The sequence below is a fragment of the Sceloporus occidentalis genome, unplaced genomic scaffold (assembly GCF_023333645.1).
Source record: "Sceloporus occidentalis isolate IW3139 unplaced genomic scaffold, rSceOcc1.0.p SCAF_1, whole genome shotgun sequence".
In the NCBI taxonomy this organism is placed as follows: Eukaryota; Metazoa; Chordata; class Lepidosauria; order Squamata; family Phrynosomatidae; genus Sceloporus; species Sceloporus occidentalis.
Genome location: NW_028316981.1, coordinates 77,888,230 through 77,911,872, shown reverse-complemented (window position 1 = coordinate 77,911,872; position 23,643 = coordinate 77,888,230). Strand labels below are relative to the sequence as shown.

The 23,643-nt window shown below is 40.7% G+C and overlaps 1 protein-coding gene across 6 annotated transcripts in view; it reads right to left on the bottom strand.

The window, feature by feature from the left end:
• The window catches only part of LOC149321649 (Fanconi anemia group D2 protein-like), a 70,694-nt gene that overhangs the window by 20,664 nt on the left and 26,387 nt on the right, over positions 1-23,643 (bottom strand). For 4 of the 6 annotated variants that reach the window (XM_089526188.1, XM_089526178.1, XM_089526168.1 and 1 more), the window contains 17 exons: positions 23,198-23,317; positions 22,397-22,470; positions 22,149-22,295; positions 15,009-15,109; positions 14,549-14,664; positions 13,555-13,663; positions 11,967-12,068; positions 10,762-10,874; positions 9,307-9,453; positions 8,367-8,483; positions 6,685-6,813; positions 6,039-6,157; positions 5,529-5,639; positions 5,128-5,255; positions 4,610-4,709; positions 1,654-1,776; positions 1,103-1,196 (listed from right to left, as the gene is read on the bottom strand). In XM_089526188.1, coding sequence (XP_089382314.1) covers positions 1,103-1,196; positions 1,654-1,776; positions 4,610-4,709; positions 5,128-5,255; positions 5,529-5,639; positions 6,039-6,157; positions 6,685-6,813; positions 8,367-8,483; positions 9,307-9,453; positions 10,762-10,874; positions 11,967-12,068; positions 13,555-13,663; positions 14,549-14,664; positions 15,009-15,109; positions 22,149-22,295; positions 22,397-22,470; positions 23,198-23,317 — 1,950 coding nt within the window. Of the gene's footprint in view, positions 1-1,102; positions 1,197-1,653; positions 1,777-3,752; positions 3,938-4,609; positions 4,710-5,127; positions 5,256-5,528; positions 5,640-6,038; positions 6,158-6,684; positions 6,814-8,366; positions 8,484-9,306; positions 9,454-10,761; positions 10,875-11,966; positions 12,069-13,554; positions 13,664-14,548; positions 14,665-15,008; positions 15,110-22,148; positions 22,296-22,396; positions 22,471-23,197; positions 23,318-23,643 lie in introns of those variants that run through there. The other 2 variants (XM_089526207.1, XM_089526217.1) reach the window with 2 other exon arrangements.

The following is a 23,643-nucleotide window of genomic DNA, read 5'->3' as shown; positions in this document are numbered from 1 at the left end:
GGACTTACTGATAAGTAAACATCTGTAGGATTATGCTGTAGGACTAATCTTGTGTACAAAATAAAATTGTGAAAATGTATAGGGGTCATCATGCTCCAAAGAAACCCATTGAAATAAAAGGTACTCTACTTAGTCATGACAGATTTACAATAGTCTACTTTAAACATGATGTCTTTAGGACTGGAGCGTGGCTTTGGCACAGCTTTTGGACTCTTAGGATGCATGCGTCATTTAAACAGCATACCTTCAAAGTGACCCGAAGCAGCTTTATTTTGGCCTGTCTGTTTGGGCCCTATGTTTAGTAATTCTGGGCAAGTTTTGTGCTTACTTGCCATGCTTCCCTCTCCTCATCTAGAATAGCTGCAACAGTTTTTTGCTTCTATTTTAAAATAACTCATTTTGTTTTATGTCCAAATGTTAAACAGGTTAATTTTAACTATGGTTTATTAACTTTTGATTTCTTGACTTTAGTCCCCATTTTGTTTAATGACTAAGACAAGGTCTCGGAAATCTTTTAATATCTCATGGGCCTGTTACAGACTGCCAAAATAAAGCTGCTTCGGGTCTCTTTGGAGGTATGCTCTTTAAATGATGCATGGGTCCTAAGAGTCCGGAGGTTGCGCCAAAGCCACACTCCATTCCTAAGCACTGGAGAGCAGTTTTGGTGCAGCTTCCGGATTCTTTGGATGCATGCATCATTTAAACAGCATGCCTCCAAAGAGACCCGAAGCAGCTTTATTTTGGCAGTCTGTAAGAGGCCATGGTCTTCTTTTTCTGTTTTAAAGTTAAGACTGACCATAGTTTGCCTGGTTTTGGACAAAAAGTTAAGGTGTGAATGCATAAGAATGGAAGTACCTTCATGTTACTTTTTAAATGCCAAGTTGTTATATGCGTGTGTCAGTTACAATGAAGGTTACATGAGTATTTTGCCACTCAAAATTCAACTAGTTTGCGTAGTTAAAAAGAAAGAAAGAGTCAGCTCCAAGTTACAGGATTAAAGCACAGGATGAGGATATACATGACCCTGTACAATGGCATTTGTACACTTTTTTCAGCATGCAAGTTTTCTGCTGGAAACCTCAGATATATTCTGTCACACTACCTCTTTGGCATCTGATGGTGTTCCAGGAGAAATGCTTCTTACAGAACTCTCTAGCTGAGCCATCATCACTCGAAAGAAAATGGGAAAAGTCTGTCTGGTGAAGAGAGAGAGGGCAAAGAAACGTTAAATATTTCACCTGCTTGTAAATTTTGATTTTGTGCTATTTTTTCTCTCTGATATATGCATACATCAAGTGTGCGCTATATATATATATATATATATATATATATATATATATATATATCACATCTGCCTGGCCAAGAAGATTAAGCACAGTTATCAACAGTATCAGGACTTAGAGATCAGGACTTCAGTGCCCTGAAAAAAATATTTCTAGCTATATCTGAATTTTGCAAACCCCAAAAGACCTTCCACCCCACCATCTGTCAAGATATTCTGAAATAACAAAAAGGCAAACAGTGAATCCTTTGAACTCAGTACACACACTGAGCTTTCTTCAGCACAGAATGTGACAAAGGGGAAAAGGAAAGTATACTCTCAATTTAAATATCTTAATGTCCTTACTTAAATATCTTAATTAATGTCCTTACCTAGTCAAGGTAGGGTAAGTAGAAGAGTATCCATCTTTTGAAGAATTAATCAACTCTGGAATCCCAATGCTGGAAATGTCTTCTATAGCTTTTAATATATTATCTGTGTGCTCCATGTATATACTGTATAAAAGAATTGTTCATAAAAATTATAGTTGTATGTGCTATTAGAAAGCCTATTTTAAAGCTTTTCTATACACTAAGGCTTGTTTTGGTTGGAAAGGTGTAAAAAAAAGTCAATGTTCTCTTACTTATTCCTTCAGCATTAGTAATTAGAAACATGTAGCTCAATTACAAATCTAGGTAGCTTAGAATGACTCCATTCAATGCCACTCCCTTCTCTTGTGATATATAAAGACATTGCCATCAACATCCTACAATTCATATATAGTGTTCATTCAGGATGAAATATGAGAAAAGAATGATACTCTGGAGCAAAAGATCTGTGGTGGTACATTAAATTCAGGAACTAAAAGATGATACAGGTTGAGTATCCCTTATCCAGAATTCCAAAAACCTCTAAAATCCAAAACTTTTCAAGTTACATACCAGTATTGCATTTATGAGGCTGGAGAGAGACACAAGGATTTGTGAAATTGTAGGAAGCATAGATTCACATCAAGCACTATGCTTGGATTCCCACCATTTTACAGGTACTCCAAAATTCACATGGAAAAAAAAATTCAAAATACAGAACACTTCTGGTCCCATATTTTCTTCACCCTTCTGGGTAAGGATACTCAACCTGTATATCCATTCCAGTGAAAAAAATGAAGATGGCAGGAAAGAAAGGCCATTTAACTGTTTTCTGTAGAATATACAGTATTGGCTGGCAGCTAGCCAGAGGAAATAAACTTTTCAGAAAATTATTATGGGACAATCAAATAAGGAAGTATCTAAGTATCTTTTTTATATGTGCCATACTGTTTAGGATGGAGGATAAGACACCAAGATAACAGAACGATACAACAGTGTTTATGTTTTTTTTTTATTTGTGAAGGGGAAGGACTGTTTGTCACTTGCAGCAAAAAAGAAAAAAAAGTAAAGAGTATAAAACAAAGACAAAAAATTGATTACAACTTAAGCTTAGCATAAATTTGCATAAACTAACATACTGTGTTGATGTGTACCCTCAAGCTGTTTCTGACTTATGGTGACCCTAAAATGAACCTATCATGGCGCATTTTGGGGCTGAGAGTGTGTGATTCACCCAAAGTCAGCCAGTGGTTTTCCATGGCCAAGTGGGGAATTGAACCCTGATCTCTAGAGATGTAGTCCAACACTCAGACCATTACACCATGCTGGTTCATAAGCTAATATAGTACGGCAAGAGAACTTCAATTATATGTTTCGTACACATGATTCAGCATGGAGTGGGGTAGGGTGTGTTACCAAAACCGCCCTTTCCTGAAATTCTGGATATAGATGATGTCCCACATGGCCTCAGATGGACTCTGGTCTACTGTCAGCCATAATCCCCAAGGCTAGGGGACATTCAGAACTGTGTCCATTTATTCTTCTGTGGACTGACCTGTTTGATGCCCTATGTACAGTACAATGCAGAGAAGTATTGTACTGGAAAAGATGGCATACATCAAACTATAAGGTGAGCAAGTGAATGAACTCCTAATGTTATTAAGCCCTGTAATACTGAATGGGCCTAAGTAACCCTAAAGGCACCAAAACATGTCTGATCTTGGAAGCTAAACAGGGTCAGCCCTGGTTAGTTTTGGATGGGACACCAAGAGCGATTTGTGGTACAAAGTGTGAGAGCTTGTACTGTAGTGGCTGACGAGCCTGAGAGTTTTCATTCTACCAATGACAAGAATTCCCTGTCCATTGCAGAAAACCATTTCTCTTTCTCCACTTCAGGATAGGTCTGCAAATCTTGAAAACACAATGCTGTTGTCAGAGTACAGAATGAGACAAAATTCATATATACATTGAAAGTTCAAATAACATTTAATGTATCTGAGGAAGTAGCCTATAGCCCATGAAAACTTAGCAAAAATACCATATATACTCAACTACAAGTCAATCTCATATATAAATCATGGGGCCAAAATTATAGATTTTTATATGACCCATGGATAAGTCAAGGGTAAAACTTAGAAGCATGTAACAAAGGATCTAAAGGATGAAGCAAAGGACCACATGCCAAATAACTTACAAAATTTCAGCAGGAATGACTGTCTTTGCTCACCCTAAAGGCTGAATGAATGATAAGGGGGGGGGGGGTGTCAGTGTTTCCAGGATGCTCTTGCCTTTCACCAGGGGATGGTTCCTTTTAAAAATAAGAATTAAAGTACAGTACTTACATTGACCTGTGGATAAGCTGACTCAGGGATCATACAGACTGGTAAACTCAGGGGTCATGCAGACTGTTCCAATGCCTGTCAATACCGATCAGTGCCAGACTGTGGCAACTGCAAAGGCCTGGTCCCAATCCGTGCCACCACTGCAGCCTCCAACCTGGCCACCAACAGGAGCAGCTTTTGCCCAGCTCCTTTTTGTGCTGGCTCTTCTGGGTTTGAGTGCTCTTGGTGTGCCCTCTGCACAGCTTCTGGCCACTTTTAGGGTGTGTGTCATGTGCATGCCCTACCCACAAAGTGACTGGTAGCCACTTTTTCCTGTCTGTCTATTTTGGGTCTGTTTTTTGGGGTCACTTTTTAACTAAAATTTCTAGACTTATACATGAGTATAAACAGTAATTTGATAATCTTTAAGATGCCAGAGGACTCTTTGTTGTTGTTGATTTGCTCTAGGTTTAGAACAATCTTGGTGATTGGCAATGGGCATTTTTCAATCTTCATACCTTCAACTTACATGAATTGACAACTGTATAATTGCCTTTTTGAAGGAATCAGATAATCACTTACAAGAGGAAAGTCCCAAGCTAATCACTTATAAGAGGAAAGTCCCAAGCCTGTATGGTATACAGAAAAGTCATCCTTACCAGAACAAAGTATGGAGTGCATCATTAAACTGGGTGCTCTTCTGACGAATTCCATTGGGTTGCATCCAAGATTGACAGAGGAAATGTTTAGTGATGGAAGCTGTCAAAGAACAAGGAAGGAAGGACACTGATGTATTTAATCGTACAAGATGAAAAAATGTTCAGCATGGTTTACTCTCAAGTTTACATGGATTATATATGCCAAATGAAGTAAGATTGTGTGTTAACTTTTTTATTTGTGTTCTGTGATTGGGAGTATTGGGCCCACATCAGTTACAGGTTCTCAAATTTAGAATTACCTTTCAATGACACTTATGAGCACCCGAGTGCTTTCTATTTTCAGATAACTTCCAGTAAGTTATATAAAATTGCATTCAGCCTTTACTGGAATTCAAGGTTTTACAGGCTGAGAAAAACTGCCCATAAATTAAATTGCCAATATGTTTGCTGAAAAGGATGACACAGAATTTTCAGAACTGTAAATTAAAGCTAAACGAAGGCATTTTTGTACACATTACCTATTTCTTTGTGTTTCAGGTTGACTACAGATTTTTCAGCAATCACAAGCAGAAGCTGAGTGAGGCTCAACGCACAATAAATATTGGGAACACTGTCTTGGAAGTTCAGTAAGTACTGAAAACAACAGCTGTAGGGCACAGGAAAGAGGTGTCAAAATGTCATCATTACTACCTCAGCACATATAACAAAACAAAGCTATACGTCTGTCCTGCTCAATGATTATTCCAATAGTCTATTTATGAAACTCTCCTTTTCCTTTTCCTTTTCCTTTTAGAAAAGTGGCTGGAATAGAAGGTCTTGAAATTAGATATCAAGTGTTCTTGATAAAATATGACTAGAAGCAAAACAAAGCTATAAAACTACTAAGAAATGTAGCATGACTATTTTTTTTTTATCTTACCTGAGCAGTTCCTCAAGAGAGAACTCTCCCTCTCCTGGTTTGAGTCTGTCTGCAAGGACATGGAGACCTGATTTCAGCAAACTGTGGTTTTCGTTTTGAGAAAATCCACTCCTGAAAAAATAAAAGGTATCCATCATCTTTTGCTGTAATGCTTAATTAAGGCAGGAAGAACACAAATGTGTCTCCTTCAAACTTTGTGTGGCCTGTATGTACAAACAGCAAGCCAGAACCCATTAGATTCTTTTCATTTTTTAATTTTGGTTTCATATAAGCATCATGAGTTCTGGTAGCATCACTGGATAACCCACAGTCTACTTACTATGACAAATTAAGACAGAATATAATTCTGTAATTCATGTAATTCTGATATGCCTCTGTAACAAAGATCCATCTCAGTAATCTGCTGTTAGGTTTGCTTGATCTGAGTTGTAACAAAGAGGGAAAATGAGAATCCTAAAATTAAAGTGTTGATTTTTACTCCCATTTATATTTATAATTTGATACACTCACCAAGCAAACAGAAGGTGGAAGACTTGCAATAAATGCTGGTAACAGGATGACATTAACTGGTGTTCCTGAACATTGACTCTTGGCCCATCAATCACTCCTTGGTTTTCTGCCATCAGTGCCTGAAATGGAAAACAATCTATTAAGACCAGAACTGCTGTGTTTGCTTACATTAGTGATAGTCTTAGTGAGGCATACAGGTGGCATGTGGCCCACAAAAGTCCCAAAGTAGAACCCCTTATCCTGCTCAAAAGTTGGGTTTTTTAAACAAAAGAAAAACAACAGTTGGGTTTTTTATTCTTTGTAGACATGGAGGAGCAATTCTGCCATGTCCCTGGAGTTGTTCTAGGCTGGTGAGGGTCTTCCTGGTTAGAAAATGGTCTCTCTTGGACCTTAAACAGCTGCTAAAACTTGGAAATTTGCCCCCATGGCCCCTAGAGGCCAATTAGGGCTTTTGCAGTAATTTTTTTTAAAGAAGGTGGGAAGTAGGCAGTTCTTGAACATCTACTAATGGTGGCATAGTTCTGATGTGGCAGAATTCAGGAAGCTGTAACTCCAGTCACATTATGGCCCAGATACTTTATAACTCACTAACTATGAAATGGTTTATCAAGAACAAATTGTATACAGACAACATTTATTTTCTGACCTGGAAGTAGTTGTGCATATTTTCCATGTGGTTGCACAATGGCTTTAAGAGTTCAACAGCACACTCAATCACTTCTTGAGATGTTCTTTGACAAAGATGTGAGAATCCAACACTCCTTTTTCCTTTGCCCTGTAGGAAATTCAAGATACCTTTTTGTCCCTAATACTATTTCTGCATTTGATCTTTTTCCAATTTAACTATATGAGTACCAAAATGTGTGGCAAGTGTAGCATGAAAGAAAGTATACATGATACACATGACATTCCCAGAAGAGCACAACAATGCTATAAATCCCACCTTTGCATCTGAAAAAGGCTCTGTAAAGGTTGCTATACTGGAAAGGATCTGTGGTGGAACCTTCATTACACATATCTAATGAACTTTCACCTGCATTTTACTTATAATTGCTCAGTGCCTCAAATAGTTTCATAGTACCAGCAGAATGGTATGGGGAAGGGAGGGAAGAATCTCATTCATTCTAATCACATAATGTCAACACTATTTTGGGCACCATCCTAGCCTCTTCCAGTGAACTAAATATTTCCATATTTCCCCCCAAATATCTGAGCCACAACATCTAAGCCTGCCTGGCCCCTGACATCATTAGCAGGGGCCCTTTCCATAGTCCCACTACTTGTGCACGCATGGCTAGAAGGAATGTGAGATGTGGTTGCAGCAGTGGCTGCCCTTTGACTATGGAGCTCCTTTCCTACAGAAGCAAAAAGGACCTTTTTTTTATCCTTCTATCAGAAGGCAAAGACTGAACTTAATGTTTTTCAAAGAAATTATTCATTTATTTGGGCTATATCCCACTTTCTCCTTCTGCAGGACCCAAATGATTTTTTATTAATTTGTAACTCTATGTTTTAAATTGTTTTTGATGTTGTTGGTACAGCATCCCTAGAGCATCCCTAACCCAGAAATCTGAAAACTTTGAAAATCCAAAACTTTTTTGAGCGATGTATGCCTGTACTTGTGAGATTGGAGACACATGTGAGACTGGAGACATGGTTGTAGAGATGCTAGGATCTGTGAAAGTGAGAGGTATGGCTTCGTGCCAAGCACTATACTTGGATTCCTGCCATTTCACAGATCCTTGTGTCTGTCTCCAGCCATGTCTCTCTCAAGCTTCACATCATTCTCCAGCCTCACAAATACCATACAGGTATGGATTATACTATTTGTATTCCAAAATCTGAAAAAATAGTCCCAATTCTGAAACACTTCTGGTGCCAAAGTCCCTTTTGGATAAGAAATACTCAACCTGTAGTTTTAGTCCCTTTTAATGTTGCTCTTTTTAATTTTAAATGACATTCTGTTTGTTTTAATTTCTAAGTCATCTTGAGCCCTTGTTTTGGGAGAAAGGAGAGGTATAAATAATGTTAACAAACTTTAAAGCGTCCCCTTGGCAAGGTATATTAGAGTCACAGAGGGGAAAGGGTAGGAAGAAGCTGTGCATCAATGAAAGGAAGAAGATGCTTCATTAGGAGCTACTCTGTGTTTTCCAATGGTTGCTGTTCAGTTCTGAATTTAGACCCAAGGTGTCCATGGAAAGAAAACCCACAGCCAAATTGTGCATCTCTCTAGCTCCCTGCTTTTTCTTTCTGCAAGCTTTGCTTAAATTCTCTCTCAGCACCTCCTTATTTACAGACATAATAGCCTGCTCCCCCTTTTGTACATACCTTTAAGAAGGGGGCTCTCTTTGCAGGAGTTGGTATCAATATATGTTCCAGTTTATGGCACAAATCTTCCAAAAGGAACAGCAGCTCTGCTGGCCCTATCTGCACTATTTCACGAGTCTAATATTTTGAAAGAAACAACACAATATCACAAGTCAAGGACCTGTCCCAGTTAAGTCTAAAGAAAGCAACAGAATAAGTAGAATGGCTACTCAGAGACTTTGCCCTATCAATACAAGCAATACCCCTGGGGTGGCTTGTTAGAGGGGATGAATCCAATGGCCTTAAACCAGAGACCTGCCTCTTCAAGGCCTTCCAGCCAAAAAGGGACGGAGCTGGAGAGGAGGTAATCTGACCCTGAAACCATTAAGTCTACTTTAAAGTCTTTATCAGAGAATGTTGCTCGCTTGGAGCTCAACTTTCCCTTCATCATATTCCATGGACCCCTGTGTCAAGACCAGGACAGAAAGAAATCAAAGACTTGGGAAGATGTTTTCCTTGTAAGTTCCAAGAAATATCTAAAATGTAGTGAAACACCAACACAGCTCCACACCTTTAGAATCATAGGAAGAATACTGGGTTGTATCTCCTTCACTAGGCAGTTTCAGCTAAGGTGCCAGGTTCATGCAAACAAATGGAGACTTCTTAGCAGCAGCATGTGCCACTGAGCTACCTTCCCTTTTTAGATTCTGGAGCTATAGAGCTGACAAACAGCAGGCAATCAATGAGAGAGTTCTAAATCTCTCTCTACTGCTGTACATTAGCTCACACAGTTCCCTCCGTGTTAGACAATATCCTGCTGGTTTCTTGTTCTTGCTTCAGTCTCATGTTGGTAATCCAGCTGTTCCCTTACATTACTTCTTTCACTTGCATGAATTAAAGTAAAAAGATTATTTGCCATTCTCTTCTAATTATCTTCATACAGCTCTTTAAGTCTGCTTGCCTTTGTGTGCATTTCAGTATCCAGAACAGATCTGGTCAGCAGCCCACTGTGAAAGATGTTAAAAACCTCCAAGTCCAATTCACGGAAATATGCACTATAACTCTGCAGTTGTACCAGTGATGTTTGTGATTCTTTTTCTGGGGAATCCTAAAAAGGAGAAGCAATAATAATAATAATAATAATAATAATAATAATAATAAGAAGAAGAAGTTTATTTATATTTCCCACCTCTCCCTGCAGATCGAGGAGGGATTACAACCTAATAAAATACATACAAATACAATTAATAAAATACAGAAACATAATAACATCAGATAAAAACTAGCTTGATCCAAGCTGTCAGCTCATTTCTGTACAAAAAAAGATTATTAAAGTGGCTTCAGACACTAACTGGAGTGCTACCAGCCAAATGAAAAAATTCATTCCACATCTGGCTGGTGTTTCTTGATGGCACTAGATGGAGGAAATACACAAATGGTTTGAGGCAGACACAATCTATGCCTAAATACACTTTGATACGTTATATAAGCACTGCCAGATGGGTATGGAAATGACAGCATATTCAGTTGTTGGTGCTTTTTCAATGGTGATTGATGATGGCCTATGAGGGAGATAGGCTGGCCCAGCTCCATCAGGGCTAGCCTGAAGAAAGAGGCTCCTCCCTCCATTATTGTCATCTTTCGGCCTGTGAGGGAGAGAATAAGCTGGTCCAGCTCCATCAGGCTAGTCTGAAGAAAGAGGCTCCTCCCTCCATAACTGTCATCTTCCGGCCTATGAGGGAGTTGACCAGGCAGGCCCAGCTCCACCAGGGCTAGCCTGAAGAAGAAGCGCCCTCCCTCTGCTCCATCTGCCTTGGTCCAGGCCTCAGAGGGAGAGAAGAATGCTGTACCTGATCCCCCTCCCCCACACCATTCCCTTCTCCTTTTGTGTCGTGTCTTTTTAGATTGTAAGCCTGAGGGCAGGGAACCGTCTATTATCCCCTCTGTTGTAAACCACTCAGATTCCCAGTGATTGGGCAGTATATAAATAAATCCTATTCTTATTCTTATTCTTATTATGATAATATAACAAAATGGACTACACAATAAAGTAAGAAGAGGTCTGTTGGGTTCTGTGGCCAACTGACTTTGGATTTTCAGGAAATGGATGTATTATCACTAGCTGAATGACTACATAACAGAAAAACAGTAACATCACAAGTGCACTGATTTAGGGGTGTCATAGTGGCTCCTAATGAAGCCTCTTTCTCTCTGGTCCTATCCAGCCTCATTAACCACTGAGAAGTCACTTGTTTTCCTAGCTTTCTTGCACCATGCCAGTTTTCGGTACAATTTCTGCATAAGACTCTGGCTTATCTGATTTTCATGGGATTCTCCTAGAAGGAGACTCCTGGCAAAGATTCTTTTTCAAAGTTCTCTTTCGTGTACTTCCCCCCAAAAGTAGGACATACAGCACCTTCTCTAGCTGGCTGGCCTCTGATTCAGGCTGATTTGATTCTGTATCTTCCTCCAGTAGTAAATTGTCTGCAGAGCTGGTTTTGCTGCTATCAGATTTTAGGGATTTTTTTCCTGGAAAAGAGATTTCACAAACAAACTTTAAACCAACTTTATAGGTGCTAATTGTGACTAGTAAAATATAGTGGAAAAAGGATAATTATTGCTTTCTTTCTGTATGCTGTCTCAAACAATGCAAAGGTAGAACATAAATATTTTAAAATAAAGGTAGAATATTTGTAGGTAGAACAGGAAGATAGAAAAGGGAGTAAGAAGAAAAATGCAAATTATAAGTAGCACGAAGATGACAGTAAACTACCAGTCGTTGCTTCAATGCAACCTATTGCAAGAAAAAGCTCAACTACAAGGAGCAAATTAAAAAACAGTGGATAAAAATACTTTTCACATGGAACAGTTCTTGTAATTACACTGGTTTATTTAGGGAGAGTGAGACCACTTTATTTTCATTGCAATTTAATACTGCATATAAGTATTTTTTTATTCCTGAATATTTATAAATGTTTTATTTTGTATCTGTTTGTAAAGTGCCATCTACATGGATGGTGCTATATAAATAAATGATAAAACAAACAAACAAACATAGCTCAGGGGTAAAGCCCAAGAAGAAGACCAAAGATTTAACCTCTGACATCTCCAGCTGAAAGAATTTCTCAGATACCAAGCTTGGGAAAGACCTCTTGCTGTGAAAGTTACTGGCTATCAGAGCAGATAGTATCAGGCTAGATGGACTATTGATCTGGCTCAAGATAAAGCAGCTTTAATTGATTTACATTTCAACGAAATAGACCCAAAGCAGATGGGCCAAATAAAGTGGCTTCTGTCTGCTTCGGGGGCATGGCATTCAGATGATGCATGCCCCTGAAGTAGACGGAAGCTGCACTGAGGCTGCCTTAGGCAGCCCAAAGCCAACTGAAAAAGGAGCAGAAAAAAAACCACTCCTGCCAGTGGCAGCTTAAGACTGCTGGTGGTGGTCTACTTCAGCAATGGGTCATCCGCTTGCCGCAGTCCTGGAACGGTCGCAGCCACAATGGCCGCAGATTGCTCCATTTCACCTATTTACTTTGCCCCTTAGTTCCATTGACCATAAAAGCATCTATAGCAGACTTCACTGGAAAAGCAATATTCTCATGAATTGTAATATATTACCCGTATTCTTCTTTTTGGTGGTACCAGCTGTATTGATAATAGGTACTCCTTCTAAGGTATCAGAATCAAAATTAGCAAGAGGAGGAGCATATCCAGGACTTGCTGAAAAGACATACAAAGGGGAAGCAATTCAGTTGATAAGACATAAGGCAAGCAATACATATTACTCATTCCCTTGGCAAGTAGACTTTTATTCCAACAGAATAAAATTCTGTTTTGTGAACAGATTTTTTTTTTAAGGAGGGGCTTTTAAGTGTGCTGTACTGGATCAAACTGCCTTTTAACATTTTAATTGTATTTTAATTGTTTTTAAGGGTTGTTAACAGATTAATTCTATTTTAATGTTGATCTTTTTTCTTTTTAAAACTATTATAGAATCATAAAGTTGGAAGAGACTACAAGGACCATCCAGTCCAAGCCCTTGTCATGCACACAATCAAAGCACTCCCGACAGATGACCATCCAGCTTCTGTTTAAAAATCTCCAAGGAAGGAGACTTCACCAAACTTTGAGGCAGCATGTTCCACTGTCGAACAGCTCTTACTGTCAGGAAGTTCTTCTTAATGCTGAACTGAATCTCTTTTCCTGTAGTTTGAATCCACTGTTCCATGTGTTAATCTTTGAAGCAGCATAAAACAAATATGTTCTGTCCTTCTTCAATAAGACATACTTTCAAATATTTAAACAGGGCAAACATATTGCCTCTTAACCTTCTCTTTTCCAAGCTAAACATACCCAGCTTCGCAAGTCTGTCCTCACAGGGCATGGTTTTCAGTCCACAATTATGTTGTGTTTGTTTTAATTTGCAATCTACCTTGAGTTCCAGTTTTGAGAACAAGGCAAGATATAAATAAAGGTAACAACTACAAGAACCTGTATAAATGAAAACACAGCCTCAGCCACTATGCTGAAAAATCTGTTAAGAATGAAGGGCACAGTTTGTTATTAGGTCATAGTGATCATGGCCCAGAAGGTAAGACACTTAAATAAAGTGCAGTTCTCTGTCCGCATGTCCATGGCTGAGAGCCCCAACTGTGCTGAAGCTGGGATCCGATTCTGGTAGGACAGTTGATCATAAAATACTACAGAGACAGAAGACATGGCCACTGACAGGATGGAGGTCAGGCAGAAGATCTGACAAAGACCAAAGGATAGGGGTAAAGTCAAAAAATGAGATGTTGGTCAAGTATTGGATTGAGAGGATGAGGGCCAGGAGCAGGAATGCAATGAAAGATGTACTAAAATTCAGGTACAAAGTGAGCCATTCTTTGCTATTATTCCACAAGATAAGTTGTTCATACTGAAGTTACATTCAGCCAGCCTTTATGGTTTTTTCAAGTCACACAGTTACAGCGAGACTGAGAAACTAGTTTTCTGGATTCTACATAGGGAAACTGCAGCATAACAGATGTTATGGCACCAATAGGCTCATCCTCAAGACTCAAAAATCCCTTTGGCAGAGGTAATAAGGCATTTAGGCTCTACTGATCCAAGACTTTCAGTGCCTTTTATCAAGAGACATGTTCTGAAGGTGCTGAATGTTGTTTTCACACACTCTCATTTAAACCTATATTCTGTATATGCTTACCTGCCAGGATTTTTTCCAGTAGGCATTGTAGTTCTGTAATGTTCTGTAATCGAGCCAAAACCCTTCCTTTTATCTCAGCATCATTTTGTTGACAGAAGGCATTCACAACCTTAAGAGGTAAATTATTTTTATGAGATCTATAAGCTGCTAAAGCTTATTTACAAATCTAATGCATTTATTCTGACACGTCCAAAGTAGGCTACAGAGAGTTCTCAATAAACTTCACAATATTGTAGAAATGTACACTTTTCAATATTGAGGGCTTCACTGGTTTCTTCCCTCTCTGTACTCGCAATCTCTCCTCTCATCTGAGTGAACACCCCTTCTTCAATTATTTCCACAGAGATAGCTGTTTACAACATTGGCTAAGCAGTCATTTCAAAAGCCAGGGAACAATGTGCTTTTCTTCTTCCTGCCACCCAAATGATCAGCAAAAGGTGTGTGCAGAGGTCATCATCATCTCCAGGGACTACACATGCAACATCTGAGGGCCACAAGTTGTGCACCTCTGAAGTACAGGATTGTATTCTTCAGACCTTGCTCAGTTCCAAATATGACTCCTATTAAAAATTAGCTACCAACCTGCATACTAAAACTATAGCTAAAGACAGGGGTATGTGCATCTGCTGGTCCTACTCCTAATCTTAAGAGCCTGTAGCCTTAATGAGGTACAGAGATTTGTCTATATTGCTGCATAAACTGTGCTACATAGGACAGTGCTCTGCAATCTTGAAACACACGTTTCAAGTATTTTCAAAAGCAATCTTCATCAAAAAATGAGAGCGGCGGCAGCGGAGGGATCATAAAAATCTCCTCTGTATATCACATTTTCTGATACAAATATTAATACCTGCATACTGATCACAAACCATAGGTGAACACTTTCAATAGTATTTTAATGGGCATAGTGTTTCCCAAATCACGCCAGTCATCTGACCTACCAGACCAGTGTGGAGTGGCAACATTATAGGATGCTACTTATAGCACTTCTTACCTCACGGAACCAGTTCAGTGCATGAAATAAGAGAGTACAGAGGAATTCACGTTCTTGCTTAGATAACGAGTCTAACTTTCCTCCCACTTCCAGGTTGGTCAGATATAAAGGGCAAACTGTAAAACAATATGTAGAATAAAGAGCACATATCTCATCTCATCTATTGCATCTGCACACAATAATTAGCATTATATGATAAACAAAGAACACAGATCTGAATTTTGTTTTCATGACAGATGAAGACTGTCATGACTGGAAGATAGTTGCTCATACTATTTTAAAGCATAAGTATCAGTCTGCTACAGAAAGCTGAAAGTTATGAGCTAAAACCGTAGATAAAGAATAAATATCCTTCTCGTGTTTTTTTTCTACCTCAACATGTCAGCTGCAGTATTCCAGTCTTTTAAAGAAATTATAGGATGAATCAGATCAGACAGCGCTAACTGTCCATATTCTGTACCTAACAACGCATCAATATCCTCCATGTTCCCATTATTCAGTTCTGATATGCAGAATCTCAGCAGCCGAAAGAATGGTGACAAGCACTCCGGAGATACTATCCTAGAGAGAGAGAGGAGAAGAAACTTGTGGTTACACTGAAAGGAAGTGTACCAGTAGATATTTTTGTTAGGAGAGGATTGCAGGAGGGGTGGGCAACTGAGCCCTGCCAGATATTTTTGGCCTATGACTACCCAGTGGCATAGCAATAGAGATGGATTTGGGAAATGTAGTCCAAAAAAACACCTGGAAGACAATAGTAGCTTTATCCTTAGCTAAAGGAATGTACTGTAGTTTTGCATGTAGAAGGCCTCAGCAGAGGCTGGATGGCCATCTGTCAGGGATGCTTTGATTGAGAGTTCCTGCATGGCAGGAGGGTTGGACTGGATGGCCCTTGTGGTCTCTTCCAACTGTACGATTCTATGATTCTATTATTCAGTCCTCGACATCTGTGGCTAGGGCAGACTTCATATATATATATATATATATATATATATATAATTATTTTTATTAGTTTAATATAATAATAATACCAAAAGTTATTTCAACATCATACATTTCATCTTAAGTGAATATTTACTTCTAGTCTCTTATTTTGTCATGCATGATTTATATTCACACTGGTTTATCATTTCCTTTATCTATCTCCAGTTAAACTTTGCCTCTCCACTTTTCTGCTGCCTTTGTCGATTTCATCTTCTTTCTCTTGGTGAAATAAGTGTCCATAAATTGTCTAAACAGTCTTCAAACATATATTCTCAATCTTATAATATCCATTGTGATGATACATAAACAAAACTCTAACCTAAAAAGTTACATCAAACTTTTCTAAGATCCGTTTGCTCCTCAAACAAATTGCTGCATACTTCCCCTCTATCCTTCATAAAATTAATCAAGGGTTCCCATGTTTTGCAAAAGTCTTGTTTTAGTTTCTCTTTTAAGAACATTGTTAAATTGTCCATTTCCATATATTCATATAGTTTTAATAGCCATTGATCTATGGTTGGAATTTCGACATCTTTCCATCTACTTGCATATAGCAGACTTCTTTCTTAGACACCAAAGAGCTGCTAAAAGTTCATTTATATAATCCTAAGCCAAATGGACTAATCATTTGAATTGTTATGAATTAGCTTTCTATGGTGCAGTCTGCACATAATGCAGCTTGACACCACATTAACTGCCATGGCTCATATGGAATTCTGGGATTTGTAATTTTGGGAGATATTTAGCCTTCTGATGCCACAACAAAGTACAAATCCCAGGATTCCATAGCATTGAACCATGGCAGTTAAAGCATAGAATCATAGTTGGAAGAGACCACAAGGGCCATCCAGTCCAACCCTCTGCCATGCAGGAACTCACAATCAAAACATCCCCGACAGATGGTCTTGCAGCCTCTGCTTAAAGACCTCCAAGGAAGGAGACTCCACTACACTCCGAGGGAGTGTGTTCCACTGTCAAATAGCCCTTACTGTCAGGAAGTTCCTTCTAATATTGAGGTGGAATAATAATATAATAATAATAATAATAAATTTTATTTGTGTTTCCCCGCCTCTCCCTTTTGGATCGAAGCAGGATTACAGACTATTAAAACCAATACAAACAGTGTCATAGAAATCCTATAAAAATCTAATAATACAAAAATTACAATAAAACTCTATACAGAATCATACAATCAACCAGCATTCATATCTAGGGTAAGGCAGAGAATCAGTGGTGTCTAAAATACAACTTCATTCTTCAGGGTTGGGGGGAAGGCTTGGCAAAAGAGAAAGGTTTTAAAGTCTCTTTTTGAATGTTTCCAGGAGTGTCATGAGACGGAGCTCCTTGGGAAGACTATTCCACATCCGTGGAGCCGCTATAGAGAAGGCCATCTGGGATGTGGACACATATTTGGAAGATGGTGTTTCCAGCAAATTCTTCCCGGATGTTCTGAGTGTGCGGGGTGGATTATATGGGGAGATACGGTCCCTCAAGTAACTCGGGCCTAAGCCATGTAGGGCTTTTCCTGTAGCTTGCAGCCATTGCTCCAGGTCCTGTTCTCTCGAGCAGCAGAAAATAAGCTTGCTCCCTCCTCAATATGACAATAGAAGGAACAGATGTTGCAAAAGAAGACGGGATCGCTGTTTGAAAGCTATCCCGCCTTCAGTTCCCTCTGTTTCTCGAAATGGCTTGGAGAGCAGACCAACCATTCCACAGAACCTCACTCTGCTCCTCTGCAATGCCAGGTCGGTCAAAAATAAGACCCATATCATCCAGGATCTTCTCCTGGATGAAGACACTGACCTGGCTTGCTTTGCAGAAACCTGGCTGGGAGAGGAAAGTGCTGCCATATGGGCGCAGGCCCTCCCAGCCGGTACTCTGTCAGTGAGCAGGTATGGGGAAGTGGGCGGGGGGGCGGAGTGGCTCTGGTTTATAAGAACACCTTGACCTTGACCAGGATACCTGTCCGGAATACAATCCATTTCGAGTGTATGTACCTCAGCCTGAAGACCAGGGATAGATTGGGGATTTTGCTAGTCTACCGGCCACCCCGTTGTCTAGCAGACTCCCTGACTGAGCTGACACAGCTGGTCTCTGAGCTGCTGTTGGAGACCCTCAGACTTTTAGTTTTGGGGGACTTCAACATCCCGCTCGAGACCAGCTTAACAGGCGCGGCTCGGGAGTTCATGGATACCATGACAAACATGGGCCTATCCCAATTGGTCAACGGGCCTACACATTGCGCAGGTCATAATAATAATAATAATAATAATAATAATAATAATAATGTTTATTTATATACCGCTTTTCCAAATTAGATCAAAGCAGTGTACAACAGGAAGTACAATACAAAGTAAAAAAAAAAAAACATAACAGGCCTCTCTCCCCCTCAAGATGGTGGTTGGAAGGAGGGCTTTTTCTTCTTACAGGCAGTTGGAGCTAGCCTGCCTCTCTCCGCCCAAGATGGTGGCTGAAGGGAGGGCTTTTCTTCGTACAGGCAGGCAGTTGGAGCTAGCCTGCCTCTCTCCCCCCAAGATGGTGGCTGAAGGGAGAGCTTTTCTTCTTCCAGGCAGGCAGTTGGAGCTTGCCTGCCTCTCTCCCCCCAAGATGGTGGCTGAAGGGAGAGCTTTTCATACACTCGATGTGATCTTCAGTACGGAACAGGAACATCCGTGGGCGGAGATGGTAAGTACCTCTGCTTTGTCATGGACAGATCATTTCCTGGTCAAGATGAAACTTAGAGCCAATATCTGCCCCACCGGGGTTGGTGGACCCATTAGAATGGTCCGCCCTCAAAGGCTAATGGAGCCAATAGGATTCCAGAGAGCCTTAGAGGGTTTAATGGTTGGGAATGCCGGTGATCCTGTCGAAGCCCTGGTTAACACTTGGAACACCGATCTTACCAGGGCTATCGACATGATCGCTCCCAAGCGCCCTTGCCATCCCGCTCCAAATCGGAGGCCCTGGTTCACCCCAGAGCTGAGGAAGATGAAGCGGTTTGGACGACGGCTAGAGCGCAGATGGCAGAAAACTCGACTCCTATCTGACAGAACTCGCCATAGGAACTTTCTTTGTTCCTATCGGGAGGCAATACGTGCAGCGAAGAGAGCCTTCTCCTCTGCACGTATTGCATCTGCAGAGTCCCATCCAGCAGAGCTGTTTAAGGTGGTGAGGGAGATGACGCAGGTGCCGCCTGCGCCAAATCCCTTGCTTAACCCGACGACGGCCTGCTGTGACGCGTTTAACAACTTCTTCGCAGACAAAATCTCTCAGATAAGAGCCGACTTAGACGCCACCATGGGAACAGAGTCGATAGGCGAGGTGTCCAGTGACTCCGCCGATGTAGTTATACTGGATCAGCTCCAATCTGTAAGTACCGAGGACGTGGACAAGCTGCTTGGTAAGGTGAGGAAGACAACTTGCCCTCTCGACCCTTGCCCATCATGGCTGGCCGTCCAGGGGGGGATGCATTGATGAGATTCCTCACAGATATCATCGGTGCATCCTTCAGGGAAGGACATGTTCCATCTTGTTTAAAGGAAGCGGCGGTTAGGCCGCTCCTGAAAAAACCTTCCCTGGACCCCCTGGATATGAGAAATTATAGGCCGGTGTCATTGCTGCCATTTTTGAGCAAGGTGATCGAGAGGGCGGTTGCTCTTCAGCTCCAAGCTGTCTTGGATGAAACCGATTATCTAGACCCATTTCAGACTGGCTTCAGGACAAGCTTTGGGGTTGAGACTGCCATGGCTGCCTTGACCGACGATCTGCGTCTGAGCATTGACAGGGGGAGTGTGACCCTGTTGGTGCTCTTAGACCTCTCAGCGGCCTTCGATACGATAGATCACGGCATCCTCTTGGACCGCCTGAGGGGGTTAGGTATCGGGGGCACTGCTTTGCAGTGGTTCCGATCCTTCCTCTCGGGCAGGTCTCAGAGGGTGCTGCTCGGGGACTGTAGCTCCAGTAAGAGGAGCCTCACTTGTGGGGTTCCTCAGGGGGCTATTTTGTCCCCGATGTTATTTAACATCTATATGAAGCCGCTGTGTGAGATAATACGGAGTTATGGAGCTGGGTGCTATCAGTACGCTGATGGCACCCAAACCTATTTCTCCGTGTCTTGTTCGTCGGTCTCGAATTCCGATGGCATCTCCCCTCTCAATGAATGTCTTCAGGCAGTAATGGGCTGGATGAGGAAAAACAGATTGAAACTGAATCCAGACAAGACGGAGGTGCTCACGGTAGCGGCCCCGAAAACAAGAATTGGGTTACAACCTCCAGTCCTGGATGGGGTCACACTCTCCTCCAGTGACTGTGTTCGCAGTCTGGGGGTGCTCCTTGACTCGTCGCTCCTGATGACAAATCAGGTAAATGCAACGGTCAGGAGTGCCTGTTATCAGCTTTGGCTGATACGCCAGCTGCGCCCTTTTCTGGAAATAAGGGACCTTGAGACTGTTGTGCACGTGCTGGTAACCTCACGCCTCGACTTCTGTAATGCGCTCTACATGGGGCTACCTTTGTCCTTGACCTGGAAACTTCAGCTGGTCCAAAACATGGCAGCCAGGCTTGTTTCAGGAACATCTAGGAGGGACCACATCATTCCTGTCTTGAGGTCCCTCCACTGGCTGCCTATCAACTTCCGGGCCCAGTACAAGGTGTTGGTTATCACCTTTAAAGCCCTAAATGGCTTGGGTCCAAGCTATCTTAGAGACCGCCTCCTCCCGTACAATCCTCCCCGCGCTCTCCGCTCCTCTGAGAGGAATTTGCTGCAGCCTTCAAAATCTAGACTTGCGGCTACCTCTCAAAGGGCATTCTCTGTTGTCGCCCCTAAGCTCTGGAACGACCTGCCGGATGAGATCCGTCAGTTAACATCTTTAGACAGCTTTAAAAAAGCTGTCAAGAAGGATCTCTTCCGGCAGACCTTTCCAGATTAAATTTTTTCCTGGCCCAGGCTCCCGGGCTCCCCGATTTCCCTTATTCCTCTTGTGGCCCCATCCCCTGTTGGTGAGGATTACTGAGGGTTTTGGGGTTTAGTTTAGGATAGTATAATTATACATTGTTATAGTCCCATTTTAATACATTTAAGTGTTTAATATTTTTTAAGGGGGGGAAGGGAGTATAAATATTTATGTATATTTTATTCTGTAATTTTTATGTTGATCACTGCCCAGATTGGCTTTACCACCGGGCGGTATAGAAATAAATAAATATTATTATTATTATTATTATTATTATTATTATTATTATTATTATTATTAAATCTCTTCAAATATTTAAACAGGGCTATCATATCACCTCTTAACCATCTCTTCTCCAAGCTAAACATCTCCAGCTCCCTAAGTCATTCCTCACAGGGCATGGTTTACAGACTCTTCACCATTTTAGTTGCCCTACTTTGGACATGCTCCAGTTTCTCAACATCCTTTTTGAATTGTGGTGCCCAGAACTAAACACAATATTCCAGGTGGCGCCTGACCAAAGCAGAATAGAGTGACACTATTACATCTTTTGATCTAGACACTATACTTCTATTGATACAGCCTAAAATTGCATTGGCTTTTCCAGCTGCCGCATCACACCATTGACTCATATTAAACTTGTGGTCGACTTGGACTCCTAGATCCTTTTCACATGTAGTCTCGTTCAGCCAGGTGTCCCCATCCTATATCTGTGCATTTCATTTTTCTGCCCTAAGTGGAGTACCTTACATTTCTGTGTTGAATTTCATTTTGATAGCTTTGGCCCAGCTTTCTAGTCTATTCAGGTCATTTTGAATTTTGATCCTATCCTCAGGGGTATTAGCTACTCCTCCTAATTTGGTGTCATCTGAAAATTTCCCCCCAATTCTGTCCTCCAAGTCATTGATAAAGATGTTGAATAACACTGGGCCCAGGACAGAGCCCTGTGGGACCCCACTGGTCACTTCCCTCCAGGATGAAAAGGAGCCATTGTTGAGCACCCTTTGGGTTCAGCTGGTCAACCAATTACAAATCCATGTAACAGTTACCTTGTCTAGCCCACATTTTACAAGCTTGTTTGCAAGAATGTCATGGGGAACCTTGTCAAAAGCCTTACTGAAATCAAGATATACTATATCCACAGCATTCCCTTCATCTAACAAGCTGGTAATTTTATCAGAGAAAGAGATAAAATTTGTCTGGCATGACCTGTTTCTCTGAAACCCGTGTTGACTTTTTGTGATTATGGCATTGCCTTCTAGATGCTCACAGACTCTCTGTTTAATGATCTGCTCCAGAATCTTTGCTGGTATTGATGTCAGACTAACTGGACGTTAATTGTTTGGATTCTCTTTCTTCCCCTTTTTGAAGATAGGGACAACATTTTCCCTCCTCCAGTCTGCTGGGATTTCTCCTGTTCTCCAGGAGTTATTAAAGATTATTGCCAATGGCTCCGATATTACATTTGCCAGTTCTTTTAATACCCTTGGATGTAGTTCATTTGGTCCTGGAGACTTATACTGATTTAGCTTAACAAGGTATTCTTGTACTATCTCTTTACTTATTCTGTGCTGAATTTACAAGACTCTACATTAGAAACCAGATTTCCTCAATGCCAAACAGATTCTCTGTTCTTTTCAATAGAACAGAGAAGTACCACTTACCTTTTTTCCTTACTTTTAGCTGTTACTTCATCCACATGCTTGTTCAACTGGCTCTGAGACAGCAGAGGCAACAAATTAATAGCAATTGTTGCCTCACTTTCTTCCTCTTCTAAGCAATATAGGGCCTTCACTGGGAACAGGAAAGCACTGTAGATGAACCAAATGTTGAGTCATCAAATGTTGAGTCAAGATCATCTCCATTACTATTTAATTATTCTTACTAAAGAGAAAGATGTTTTTTGAAATACCTGTCCTCTATAGGAACAAGATCTGTCACAAAATCTGTCTCAAAGTCCTTCACCACACTGCTCCCAATCCAATCCTAAAGAAGAGAAAGAGAGAAAACATTCCACAGAAGTTACTACTTTCTCTTGTTCCATCAATAACTAGAATATTTACTTTAAGTTTGGTGCATATTAAGATATGATTTGAGCTGCCTGAGAGCTACCCCTTTCAGTGGGACTGGCTTCTGAGAATCCAGGAATAGGACTTCACTGTAAATCTGATTGCTTTTGTCAGCAATCAAAATAATTCACCAAGGGATTAATACAAAACAGAAATAAAGAGTGGAAAAACTCCCCACAAAAACAGAAAATTAGTTACCTGTTGGTATCTTCCACAACTCTTTTAATAGGGTTACATAGTGAATGAACATGTTGGGAAGCACTCTTTGTATGAGCTTCCTATAAGCATGTGATTAGTCTTCAGATCTGACATACTACAGAAGGGGTTCTCAGATTTTCTACCTATCAGGATCACCTTGACAGAGCTGAAAGTGGCTGAGGCCCACCAGTCACAAAATGGTGGCAACTGGAGGCAGACCTTGACATAACCAACTGACAATTAGGGCTAAGTAGAAGCTAATTAGGACTGGTTTTGGTACTGTTACTGCAAGAATGTTAAAATGGAAAAACTATGTTGAAACCATTTGCTGTGCAAGAGCTTAATTTCATCGAGGACACCACAGGCACTTTAAAAGGCACTATTCCAGCTATTCTTATGAAGTATTGATAATTGAATATATGTAGGCCAATAGCTGTGTATCCTACCAGGATCTGCAAATCCATATTCCCTTTCTGAATTAAGTTGGCAAGTTCATCATAGTAAAGAGCCAAAGCCTGGGGAACCTGCCCACAGGAGGAGCACACCAGCTCCAGTAAAGATGTGATCTGCAAAAAAGAGTAACAGTTACTAGGGTATGCTACAGATTCATTCCACAAAAATTCCAACATAGATTGATACACATAAGTTATGGCAAGCCTTGCAACTTCATGTTCCATTTATTACTTCCTCCCCAAATCCAAAGAGGAAGACATTAAATGCATCTTATTTTTTATTTTGAACTAACAGGAATTCCCTATTATGCCCAAACTCAAGGAATTCTGTTTAAAGTATAGGTAGTGAATAAGACAGGATCATAAACCAGAGTTTGATCCTGGCTTACTTGAACTGACCCAAGTTTGGAACTAATTAGAGTTCCTCAAACAAGGTATAA